The sequence below is a fragment of the Ceratotherium simum genome, chromosome 20 (assembly GCF_057802395.1).
Source record: "Ceratotherium simum simum isolate JZ-2026a chromosome 20, ASM5780239v1, whole genome shotgun sequence".
In the NCBI taxonomy this organism is placed as follows: domain Eukaryota; kingdom Metazoa; phylum Chordata; class Mammalia; order Perissodactyla; family Rhinocerotidae; genus Ceratotherium; species Ceratotherium simum.
In genome coordinates, this window is record NC_141919.1 from 6,857,633 (window position 1) to 6,870,751 (window position 13,119).

Below are 13,119 nucleotides of genomic sequence, written 5' to 3' on the forward strand. Positions count from 1 at the left end.
ATTCTGGACAGGTGGCCCCAGGTTCTCAGATTTAAGGTGTTGACAGTGGCTACAGATGCAAAACCTGGCAATGTCAAACCTGCAAAACCTTGCTGCATCATGCTGCTTCTGGGTGCCCAGGCTGCAGGAGATGTTAGACCCACAGCTTGTGCTGGGGCTGTCAGTTTTCCCACCAGAGAAGAGTTGTTAGGCTGCTGCCCATCACAGGCCCCAAACATGGGCTGAGGTGACATTCCTGGGTCAAAGAGAAGGTTGGAAATTGTGGTCCATCTGCTGGCTGACTGTGCAGGTAAACAGGTGAAGACGGTGGCCCAGGCAGCACTGCCACTGGGTGGCGTGTTCTGAGAACCTGGAAGTGCCATATAAAATGGGAAGTGGTTCTCCCTGGAGACGGGGAGACTGGAAGATGACAGCCTGGGAAGGAGGTGTGAGATCCATAGCATCGGTGTCAAAGGTAAGCTTGACGTTTGCAGAGCCTATGGGAGATGTGAAAATGACTGCCTGGGAGGGGTGAATGATTTCCATTTCTATGACACCAGGCTCTAAAGTAGGCTGGGAGGTCAAACCTGATGATGCTGTGGCTGTGATGGTGGAAGGGACTGCCATAGAAGGGATGGACTGACCTGTGAAAACAGGAGTAGTGATGGGAGGGACTGGAAGAAGGGTGAATAAAAGAAAAGAAGGAGGAGAATCTACACACATGGGTGTTGGGGATGCTTATTGGCAGGAGGCAGCTGGAAGGAGAAGGTGGAGGTGCTAGGAAGTGTGAGGAGGCCAGAAATAGGAGATGCTGTAGCCCTGACTGAATGAAAAGGGCCTCCATTCTCATTAAGCAGAATTCCCAAAAAGGGACTGGGTCTAAAATGAGGAACAGAATCAGCAGAAACAGCAGAAGGAAGAGAGTTTGGGACTGTGTATCTTCTTCCCTGATCAGTATTTGGCGTTGGGGAAGGTGGAGGGACAGACAGGATTGGGGGTCTGGCAGACAAGTCAACCAAGTCAATGGGAGGAGCAGGGACCTGTGAAGACTGAGTGTCCAGGAGCAGGGAGTCTGCAGTCTCCGAGGCAGGTGGGGAGAAGGAAGGGGCAGGCCAAGTGGCACTGCAGTCTGCCACAGTCCCCATTTTATACTCTGTTTGTTCCATTGACACTCAGTGTTCTTTGCCAAGCTGCCTGTTTTTAGCAATAGCTATGCAAGGAAGCTTATGACGTGGGGGCGGCTCACCTCAGCCCCACAGCAGTGGCTGTGGCAGTATTAGTGGCAGCGGCAGCACAAGCGGCATGCCAATTCTCTGTTTCCAGGTCCTACTGCCAGGAGATACCGTGGAGAAGAGCTCCTTGACGGGACATCTGAAGGCCTTTCATCCTGCATCTCCTTCCCAGACATCAGTGAGCTGGAGAGCTGGGCAGACGGTCTTCACCCAGCACCTCCTTTGTTGACCTCTCCGGCAGCAGGGAGCAGCATGAGGTTCATCAGAGAGTGCTGTTGCATCTGGATCAGGCTTCCCAGGAGGCAGGACTTCTCCAGCAGGGCTGTAGGAGGTGGTGATGACGCGGCTTTCCCAGGAGGAGCTCATCAGAGACATCTGGGCCTTCTCACTCCAGCTGTCTTCTGAGTGCTTGGGATGGAGGTCCAGAGGTCCAGAACTACACTCCAGGGACATGAAGACTCTGTTGTTCTACAGGGGACTAGAAGTCAGTGGTATATCCCCACTGGTTGGGGGCCCCTGCTCCCATCATTGTATCCTTTGGTCTCTACATGATCCTCTTTCCCTTTGCCATCCCTTCTCTGGGCTCCTCTTGGAGATTCACCTCAATCTCCTTTGGGCAAGGAAGTGAGAGGTGACTGAATGGTACTGACTTCATAGCTTGACTACCTGCTCAGGTGGTGAATGCAGGAGAGTAAAATTGCACCCTAGAGGAGGGGTTGTAGGATCCCAAAAAGGAAACCCCAACTCCAGTCTCGGGAAGGCGCAGACCCACAGACACAGAAGACCGAGCTTGATACAAACGCAAGAGGTTTATTAAGCGGAGCTCCGGGTCGACACGTATCTCTCGCAGGAGACAGAGGAGTCGACCCCGGACCTTAAAGGGCAAATTCTTATATAGGGTTTGGAAGCACAAAGCGGGAAAAGGTTGGCGCGGTCTTACATGATTGGCTAATTTAAAACATTTAAACAGTTACATTTTATGGCGCGAATTGCTATGGCGCGAAGCGATTATCAGGTTACACACACGCGTCCCCATCTGGACCCCCTCCACCCCGACCCTCCCAAACTTATCCCTCTGGAGCACTCTCTTGTTCTCAATTCTTCCCCGAACAGTTTAGGGTGGGTCTTTCATGAATAGAGTCAGTCAAGATCGATAAACATTCCCCCCTATACCAGGAATCCTTAGGGCGTGGAGGTGCCTGTCTCTAAGGTAGTAACTTTTTAATTTTTAATACAAGTTTTACTTCCTTCAGGGTCTTTATGGCTCTGGAGTGTCCCACCATCATAGAATTCTGTGAAGACAGCACAGGCTTCTTTGGAGAGTCCCTCTAACTCACCAAGGGGAGGATCCCCAGAGGGTAGCACGTGGCCTGCTGGACTGGATACTCTCTCTTGGGTGCGATGTCAAAGCCAGCTGATAAAGGCAGAAATTCTTGTGGAACAGCCTGAGACCAAGGAGGAGGGCAGGCTCAGGAGGAGCGGGATGGGCCATGGCAGGAGGGGCCACATAGCAGATGGGGGTAACCAGTGGGCAGGGCCATATGGGGGACAGTGGCGAGGAAGGGGATGAAATTTAGAAAGGAAATTGCTCATTTAGGGCTGGTTGTGCACCAAACAATCTGAGAATGGAGTTTGAAACTGGAGAGAGTCTCATTAGCTTCTGACTCCTCTGGAGGCCAAGCACACCCTGCCCTGTTCAGCCTGGGTATGTCCCCTTGGGACACATCACAGAGAAGGGGCACCAGGGGCATATGCCACCCATCACCTGAGGAGATGGCGCCAAAGGGCAAAGGGCGAGACCCCAATGGCCGCCCCAGAGAGACTTTCTAGCTCCTGGGACTTCCCGCTGCTCATGCAGGTGTTGGCACCAGATGGCCACCATGCAGGGACAGTTCAGGACTGGGAGGCCCCATCCCCAGAGTCACTCTGCCTGGACACCGGCCCTGCAGGCCCCTCCATGCATGAGTGTGTTGGCCAGTCCTTTTCCTGGGGTCCCCGAGGTCAGAGCCTCCTCAAAGCCAAGCCAAGAGCCACCCAGATCCTGCCAGCATGGGGTCTGCCTCCCCCGGGAAACCCCCCACGTTCTCTGGAGCCGAGTGTGCCTTCTCCAGGCCTGTCTGGGATGCCATCATCCCTGGACAGGTGGAGGTTTCTGAAGAGGGGACATGGAGCCTGACCTGACTGGATGCTTCTCGCAATGACATCCCTTCCTCGCAGGCAGGTTCTTTATTTACTTGTTTTTAGATATTTGGTAAAACAACGTTAGTTCTTAAGCCAGCCCAGATTTTCTATTAGGTCTAGTTTGAGGGATCCAAATATGTAAAAATTAGTCAGAAAGCTATAACCATTCAAATCCCCTAGAACCTAACACCTGTCTTGGTGCTCTAGTGGTCAAAGTTCAGCACTTTCACATCTGTGGTCCAGGTTCTATTCTCAGTGGGTGTACTTCAGTTCTCGCCTGTCAGCTACTGCAGTCAAACACTAAGCACTTGCTTAACCGGTGTAGTTAATTTGTTTAATTAATAATACTTGCTAAATTAGTCTTGTATTGTTCATGCACCCTCGTTTCTTAATATGACATCTAATATTTTAAAAGGAAGGAATTCATTCTTTCTTTTCACCTAGTTTATAACCCAAGAGAAAACCAAGACAAGTTTTTTAGAGCAGGTTTAGGTTTACAACAAAATTGAGGGAAGTACAGAGATTTCTCATATACCCCCTGCCCCCACAAGTGTATAGCCCCCCCCCCCATTATCAACATCACTCACCAGAATTGTACATTTTTTACCAAGGATGAATGTACATTGACACATCATAATCACCCAAAGTCCACAGTTTACCTTAGGGTTCACTCTTGGTGTTGCACATTCTACGGGTTGGGACAAATGTATAATGACATATATCCATCCTTATAGTATCATACAGAATATTTTCACTGCCCTAAAAATCCTCTGTGCTCTGCCTGTTCATCTGTCCCCAGCCCCCACTCCTGGCAATAACTGATTTTTTTTTTGTCTCCATAGACAATTTTTTGCCTTTTCTAGAATGTCATATAGTTGGAATCATACAGTGTGTACCCTTTATAGATTGGCTTCTTTAACTTAGTAATATGCATTTAACTTTTCTCCGTGTCTTTTCATGGCTTGATAGTTCATTTCTCTTTAGCACTGAATATTATTCCATTGTCTGGATGTATTGATGAACTTTTGAGACTGGGAATGCTCAAAACCGTGATCCTTAATTCCCCCAGGAAATCTCAGACCCAATTAAAGAAATTTATAGTTTTTCAAACTGTGCTTACAACATCACTAATAATTTCTCCAATCCCCACAAAAATCTTAAAAAGCTGGTGTTGTCCTGTTTTCATTGAGGGTATGCGACATTAACTTACCCAATGATGGTTACCTGATCTTGATTAGAAACCAAATGCCCTCCCTCCCTCCACTAGCCCACTACACTGAACTAGGGGGTTGGGACTAGGGTTTTCCTACTTATCAAATTAAACTACAATATTTTATCTGGCAATCCTAGTTGGAATAAAGGCCCCAAACATCTAATAATGGTGGTATCAGAAATATTTTCAGTTTTTCAAAAAACCTAATAGAAAGTGAATATTTACCATGGTGTCACCAATGACAATGCAAACTCTCCACCACTCTCCCACCCCACTCACTATTCAGTGTATACTCTCATTTGTTATCTTATCCTGATTAGAAGTTTTGAGCAGCAAATATATGTGCCTCTGGAATGAAAAAAAGAGACAACAATTAATGATTACTTAAATGCAGTTTGTTTTGAAGGCTAGTTCTTTCAAAGATGAGAGTCAATAGCAGATGGGCGAAGAATGGGAACCACTGTATGCTAGAGTCTGCAAGGACTGCCTAGAAGTGGTGGGAGGGGCAAAGGGGGCGGGCATCAGATGGGGCTCTAAGATCCTTCCTCTGCTTCAATCTGAGCAGCTCTGCCTGGTCAATTTACATAATAGAATTCTGCCTAAGGTTCCATCTGAGGACAATGACATCTTGCTATATTACCATCTGAAAGCATTGTTCTAAATTAGAAATGTGCTGTCCAATACAGTAGCCACTAGCCACATGTGGCTACTGAGCAATTGAAATGTGGCTGGTCCAACTTGAGTTGTGCTGTGAATGTAAAATAAACATCGGATTTCAAAAACTTAGTACAAGAAAAATAAGGTATAACATCTCAATAATTTTTATATTGACTATATGTTCAAATGATAATATTTTGGACATATTAGTTAAATATATTATTGAAATTCATTTTACCTGTTTATTTTTATTTTTTTGCATGTGACTACTAAAAAATTTAAAATTACCTGTATGGCTTGCATTACATTTCTACTGGATAGTGCTGAGGCACCATGCTGTGAGATACATAAAAGAAATTCTAGGACTGGTGTGAATAGCACATCACCACTCGCAGGTCAGTTTAGATTGTCCACTAGTCTCAGCACTTTCCAGCTAAGAGTAATTTCATGTTTATGTTACCGAGAGTCACTCTAAAACAATAAAACATTGTTATCGCACAGTCTCTCCAAGTTTTCTCTTTTCAGTGTATATTTTTTCTGGGTATTAAGATTTACTTCTTTTGGTTATGGTTGCATCCAATGGAGGACAGCGGGGGCAGAGACACTGGCCCCAATTTTCAGTGAAATGTGCAGATTGCAGCCCAGCGCAGGAAGAGGCAGCTCCAGTGCTGAAGATCAAGGCCAGCCCCGCCATGCCCAGAGGGTGCCACGGCTCTGCCCAGCAGCTCTGAAATTAGCCTGATGGACCCCAGGTTCCTCTGAGGCAGCAGCAGCTTCCTCTCTTCCAGTTGTATTTTTTTGTTGTAGCTTTTTCCAATTCCAACAGAATTCATGATCCCTCTGTTTTTGCTCCCTCTTATGAAATGTCTCTTTTTCTTTGTCTCTCCAATTCTTCTAGCTCTTTCTGTTGCTTATCCTCTGCTCTCTATCTCTCCTCTGCCTCTTTCTCTTGGCGCTTTTGCTCTTCTCTTTCCTGCCCTTTCTTCACTGAGGTGTCACTCAGGTGTGTGCCTGAATCAAAAAAAGCTTGATGTTGCAGGTCAAGGCCTTGCTGTCCTCGCCTTTGTACATGAACTTCATCCTGCCCAAGGCATGTGTGGCTTGGATGAAGCCCACATACCCGCGGTACTGGACAGAGACTTGAAGTTCAAGTGTCCCCCAAACTGAAGCTGTGGAAATTCTGGCTGGTCATCTTCTCCTGGTAGGGATCCAGCATGGGGATGTCCATGTTCCATATCTCTCTCAACTTCTCAAATACCTTGACTAGAACCTCCTCACTGGGCTTCTCCAAACCCAACTTCTTCAGGGGAACCATTTGCAGGGCAGCCCCTCCAGATGAATCGTGTCTGGCCTCTCTTCAGGCAGCATTCATTCATATCCTTCGCCCATGGAAGAAGGAGTCCCAGTAGTGGAAAGTGGGGAAATAAATTTTGAACTGGGTGGTGTGCACCTTGAGTACTTCAGAGAAGCTTCTGAGCTTGATGGTCTTGCTGCCAAGGCAAGCCAGGAAAGACTTGACCAGACTCTTGTTCTCCACCTCAGCCTCAAAGTGGATGAAGTCCATGGTGCTCTTAGATCCAGAGGGTGGAGAACTGGTGACTGTGCATCATGCCCTTCAGCCTTTCCATCACCTCCTAGTTGGAGATGGACTTCCTGGGCTGCTTCAGCTGTGGGAGGGCCAGGCTGGGAGTCATCTTTATGATGGGCTTGAGGTAGATGCTGTACAAAAGACAGAGCTCCACTGTCTCAGAAGCTACGTGGACTATGGCACCTGCTGACATAGCCAGGGCAATGGGCTGGTGCGGGACTCCACCTGTGGCCCAGACCACCTCTCCTCTAGCCTGAGCTCGCTGCCTTCTCCTGAGGACCCCTGCAGGTGCAGCCTCCCTACCTAGTATCACCACTGTCAGTTGCAGGCTCCCTTGAAGGGACCCACACCACTGCCCCTGCCCCTGTGACAATGCTAAGTGCTGGAGATAGAAAGGTGAGTAAAACACATTAACTTGTACTTTTGAGGACCTTAGTCTAGAGAGAAACAAAGAATAGGTAACCAGTTACACACATGCCCTCTGGGCTGCAGGGACCTTGACTGTCTTGTTCACAGTTGTATCGACATTGTCTGGGCCATACTGCTGGATAAATATTTGTTGAATTAATAGGTGAACGTATGCAGAGTACTAAGGGAACACAGAATGGAGGGGTTAGGGAAGGCTTTGTAGAGGAAATGCTGACTCTGATGGATCAGAAAGAGGTAGCCAGGCAAAGCAGGCTGGAGAACGTATTCCAGAAGGAGAAAGGGCAAGGTTGGTTCAGATTTACAGTAACTAATTATGCCTGGATTAGAGGCTGGCAGAGGAGGTGATGAGAGATGAGGCTGAATAGGAAAAGAGTCCCATGATGAAGAGCCTCATATGCAAAGCTACTCCATTAAGATACTATTCTAAAATCAATTGAGAGTCATGTTTAAGCAAAGAAGCATCATTATGATGTTTGTCATATAGAAAGATGAATCTGAAAGCATAATGGAGGACTGGTTGGTTATAGACTGGCTAATACTGGAGGCTAGAAGACCAATTAGAGAACTGGTGAATAATTCAAGAAGAGAAGATGAGAGTCTGAACTAAGGCAGTGGTACTAGAAAACCAAGAGAGGGGAGATGGAATTAGGAGATATATAAGGGGTAGATTTGATAAGACTTGAGGACAAATTGACTGTGGGGAATGAGAGAGGAGGAGCAAAGGGTAATGGCCAGGTTAGTTACCGTCTCAGGCAAATGGGTAGGTAATGAGGCCATTCATCAAGATAGGAATCATAGGAAAAGTGGTCTAGGGATGGAGTGAGGTGGGCTGGAAAATATTGCATTTACATTTCAAGTTTGAGGTGTCTGCTGGGCATCCAATTAGAGATATTAACAGGCAATTGGATATACAGAACTATAGCTCAGCAAACCCATCGGGGAAAGAGAAGTAAATCTGAGGGCATCAAGACATCAGTGATAATGGAAGCCACCTTCAATCTGGAGATGTCTATATTCATATGTACTTCAGGAGCACTTAAGAAGAAGTTATTTTAAAATATCATAAAGATAGTGCTCAGGAAGTTCAGCTAGACAGCAAGGGGGCTGATGGTCTTCTCCCAGAGTGGGGAAGGAGTTGATTTTTCATCTTATCATCCCCACTCCCTGAATTACTATGTAGTCAACTTACTACTCCAAGATGAATCATTATGGAAGGAAAAAGAAGCAAAATTAGAAGCAGGCTCTAACAGGATGGCCTTTGCTTTTTTCATCCAAAAGTCTTAAGCACCAAGCAACACGCCAAAAAAAAAAAAAAAAACCACTCTAAAATACACACACTCCCCCAGGCATTTGGATTAGCAGAAAGAGGCTGGGCAATAATTTAGGGCATAATGCTCTTCTAAGAATCTGATTATCCATTAGTAGTAACACATATACATAAAAAAAAATCACATGTAAGTTCATGTTCTGACACAAACCCTTTACTCCAAACACACTGAAATGGCATAATAAATAGAGAGAACCAAAAAGAGAGATAGGTGGGCTCAAAAATAAGATGAAATCTCTTTGGACCAGAAAGGAAATATCAATGCAAACTAGTATTCAGATTCAAGCCACCCACCTGCTTTGCTCTGGGCCTAGATGTAGGCAGTGGTGGCTGTGAGTTCAACTTTTCTACCCTGATAGGAACTAAAAGTGTTTCATGTGAGACCTGGGCCAAAATCCAGTCTTAGAGTTTGAAACAGTGACTCTCTGCCCTCATTGACATCGTCTCTGGAACAGGAACTCCCCTGAGCTGTGGTTTGGATTGCTGATGGGATCTGTGTTGTCATCAGTTTCACCTCCAGGAACACTGGAACACGAAGTATCCCATTCAAAATGAGCTTAAGACCAAAATTCCAAAGTGTATACATAAAATGAATGCTAATAAAGATGACAAACACAATGAAGAATTAGAAATGAATTTACTTCATATAATATTAATTTTATCAAAAAGTTTGAGAATTTTAAAAAATCAGCAGGTTTAAGATGCTCAAGAAATAATAAAGACAACACCCATAAAAAAATAAATTATGAAACACAAACAAGAAGATATGAAACAAAAATATATGGATATGAAAAAGAAACAATTAGAAATATTAAAAATAAGTCATTAAATAAACTAAAATAATAGGTGAACTTTAGGCTAAACACAGTCAGAGAACAAATTAGGGAAACGCAGTAGAGTACTGAAGAATTAACCTAGTATAAACCATAGAGTGTCAAAGAGATAAAAATATAAAAAAGTAGGTAGGAAACAGAGATCAATATCAATATCATAGATCAAGAAATTCTGAATTACATTTAATAAGGAATTCCAGAGATGGAGATTGGAGGGAAGGGTAGAGAAGCAATATTTGAAAATCTAATAGCTGAAAATTTTCCAAATTGCAAAAAGACATTAGAATATATTTGTTTTCTATTCATTCATTCATTCAGCAAACAATGAGCACTTAATGTATGTTACACTCTAGACTAGGAAAGAGGATATAAATGAATGTGGTAGAACCCTCGCCCTGAGAGTCTCACAATTAGGAACAGAGATGGACACATTTAATTAAAATGTAATGTAAAAAGAGCTATGATAAAATAGTTATTACAGGATCAAGAAGAAGGAAGAATATTTCTGGGAGGACTAAGAAAAGCTTCACAGAGGAGATGATATTCAAGCTGGGTCTTTAAGTTGAGAGTTCCCTAAAGCTTTGTTCTCCAGGAGAAGAAAGGCATGGGCAAAAGTGATGGAGGCATGAAAGAACATGACATATTTGGTGGCTGCTGAGTGGTTCTAGGTGGTTCTAGGTTCTAGAACACATGGAAGGAGAGTTGAGACATAAGGTAAAGGTACTGACTGGGGAAAGAATTGAATCACTTTTTAAAATGGAAAACATTAATTGAAAGTTTATTGAAGAACATTAAGTAAATGCACATATTGGGGAGATATACCATGTTCATAAATGTGATGACTCAGGATCATAAAGATATATGTTTCCCCCACATAAATTCAAAGCATTGTCAATCAATAGCCAAAGGATTTTTGTTAATGAAATATGCCTGATTATAAAATTTAAGTAGAAGAAGGGCTAAGAATAGCCCAGATAATTTTGAAAAGGATAACAGAAATGTACCCTACTGGCTATTGATATTAGTCTAATAAGTTTTAATCAAGAAAAAATAGTTCTTAAATGTTGAGGAGTCACCGTGATCAAGTTTCTATGGCAAGCTATGGAGGAAAATGAGCAGGTTTGAATTTTACAAAGATCACTCTGGCATTATTGTGTAGGATGACTTGGGGGTGATGGGCTGGCTACTTCAGAAAGTCTGCTAAGAGATGCTGAGAGTGGCAAATGAGGATAGTGAGTGTGGAGAAAGATACCTGAGTAGAGAAATGATAAGGTGGGAGAATCAACAGACCTTGACTTTTCCTTTGTTGAGGTAGGTGGGTTGGGCAGGAGGCAAGGGAAAAAGAAGAGTCGACAATAACTTCAAGCTATCAAACTTGGACAATTGATTGGATGGTGGGTCCATGAACAGAAAGAGTGACTATCAGAGGAAACTCAGATTGTTTTTACTCTGGAGTACGTTGATTTGAAGGGTCTCTGCAACAGACAAGTAAGTATCTGGAAAATAAGAATGAAGCTTGCGAGAGTTTGAGTCGTAAGTACTTGAAGTAATGAAAAGAAGTTTCTCTAGGCAGATTCCAAGTTCAACAGATAGAGAAGGAAGACAGAGTAGGTGAAAACACTTCCTGGAGGAGATGATGCTGTATCCGGGCCGTGAAGGACGGGAGGACCTGAAGAGGCAGCGGTGTGTGCAGGAGCAGCCCAGGTCAGAGGGCAGATGCAGAAGCTGAGCGAGAACAGAGGGTGCTGGAGAGGACTGGCTGTGAGGTTGGGAAGTAAGAGGAACCTCCAAAGGTGGTGAAAAGGAGAGAGGGGCTCAGCAGGAGGGAAAAGTCTTCATGTTTACACACCCTCTAGTTTGTGTTGATTGCATGTCAGATGGCGTCTCTCACAGGTCTGTGTGCCTTGCTCTGCACAGTAATGCTCTGGGCAGCGGTGATGACACTCTTCCTTGGAGTGGAGCAGGAAGAAAAGTGGATCCTAAGACAGGCAGCCTGTGGGCAGGGGGCCCCGGCAGGCCTTGCGGCTCCTGTTGCACCTCTCACACCGTCTGGTGGAGTCTTCTGCGTAATGTCTGAAACCAAGGAGAGAAGCAAAGACTGAACACTAAGCTTTGCTCCTAAATTGAGTGTGATGGAAAAAACATAGTCAGAGTTCATTTACAAGACTGGTGACTTCAGACTCTTCACTCAATAACTTTACTCGTTATATTCACTACTAGTTATACTAATAAATCTAATAATTCTCAATTATCTTATTTGTAAACTGGGCATTACAGTCCCTTCCCCTGCTATCTGTGAGGATTGAGTGAGATAACACACATGAAAGGATCTAGTTCTTACCTCACGTAGTGGCTCCACAGGGATTGTTCACTGCCTCTGCCTTCCGTATACTTATGTGCTTCTCCACTGTTACACAAGCTTTAAGTTGTGTTGAACGGGATCAGGGAATAGAAGACATTTTAAATGTACCTCTGAGTGGTTCTTCTAATTTCTCAATTTAAAAATCATAGGAGGTGATAGGAAATAGGAGGTGACGTAAGTGATGTTGATGGTTACATAATAATAGATGTAACCTCTTTTGGAAAGAACTTTGGAGGCTGAATATAACAATAATCACCTTTCATTAGTTTTCTACTATATACCTCATAGTCCATTAGGGACTTCATACACATTATTTCACCTTGAACCTAAAAATGAGACAGTAGAGAATGGCAGCTAGGAGCTGGCCCCCTGGAACAAGACCGCATGGAGTCAGAGCCCAGCCATACCACTGATGAGCTGTGTGACCTTGGGCAAGTCACACAACATCTCTGTGTCTCAGGTCTGTAATATGGGGCTCATGTTCGTAGCTAAAATTAAACGAGCTATTACTGAGAAAGCTGTTAAAACATTTCCCAACACATTATAAATAATTAATGTATATTACTGATAATTACGAATTGTATGATTAATCTTCATAACAAACCTTATGATTTATACATTATTATCACTATTTTACATATGTAAAAACTGAGGCTTAGAAATTTAGATGACTTGCTAGTTCAAACAGCTAGTGAAGTGGGGCGATGTGATTTGAACTTATCTGTTAAATACCACTATAACAAAGCAATGCATTACCTGAAGGTAAACAAAAATTTTTCAAGTAAGACAGAAGAGAGAAAAAGAATCACTGTCAAGGACGAACTTCTAGCAGTCACCTGACCCATGTTAGATCTCTGCTCATCGGCACACTGAAACTATCCTTGAAACCAGAAGGCTCACCCTTGGTTTCTCTGGTATAAAACTGTTGTCCCCGGAAGGTTTTTTTAAAGTTTATTTCAGTTCCACTAAGTTGCTGAAAACTAAAACCAGGGCTAGGTAATGCTGAGCCTGCGTCCACCTAGCCACTGTCGCTGATCTAAGTGAGGACACTTGTCCCTCAGTGGCCCAGCTTGTGGCGAGTCAAGCCTTGTTTCACCGTCTGCAGTCAGGTGAGGAACAATGATGCTCTGAGTCAGTCAGGAAGACTCTGAGGTACTTGAGAGACAGGCTGATGAAAGGAGAACAAAAGAAAACATCAATATGAACTGAATTGTTGATAAAGAGCACATAAGACTCAAAAGAGAAAGCGACAGGCAAAAGTGAAAATCCACAATTTTTCACAGACAGAATACACAGGATTGAAATCAGAAGATCTGAT

The 13,119-nt window shown here is 44.1% G+C and overlaps 1 protein-coding gene and 1 pseudogene across 1 annotated transcript in view; one reads left to right on the forward strand and one right to left on the reverse strand.

Moving 5' to 3' along the window:
• Window positions 1-5,879: 5,879 nt before the first annotated feature.
• Window positions 5,880-7,043, reverse strand: LOC101398643 (A-kinase anchor protein 17A pseudogene; annotated as a pseudogene).
• Window positions 7,044-7,222: 179 nt separating this feature from the next.
• The window catches only part of LOC101398395 (solute carrier family 28 member 3-like), a 95,154-nt gene continuing 89,257 nt past the window's right edge, over window positions 7,223-13,119 (forward strand). The window contains exon 1 of the mRNA XM_087444848.1: window positions 7,223-7,246. Coding sequence (XP_087300974.1) covers window positions 7,223-7,246 — 24 coding nt within the window. The remainder of the gene's footprint in view (window positions 7,247-13,119) is intronic.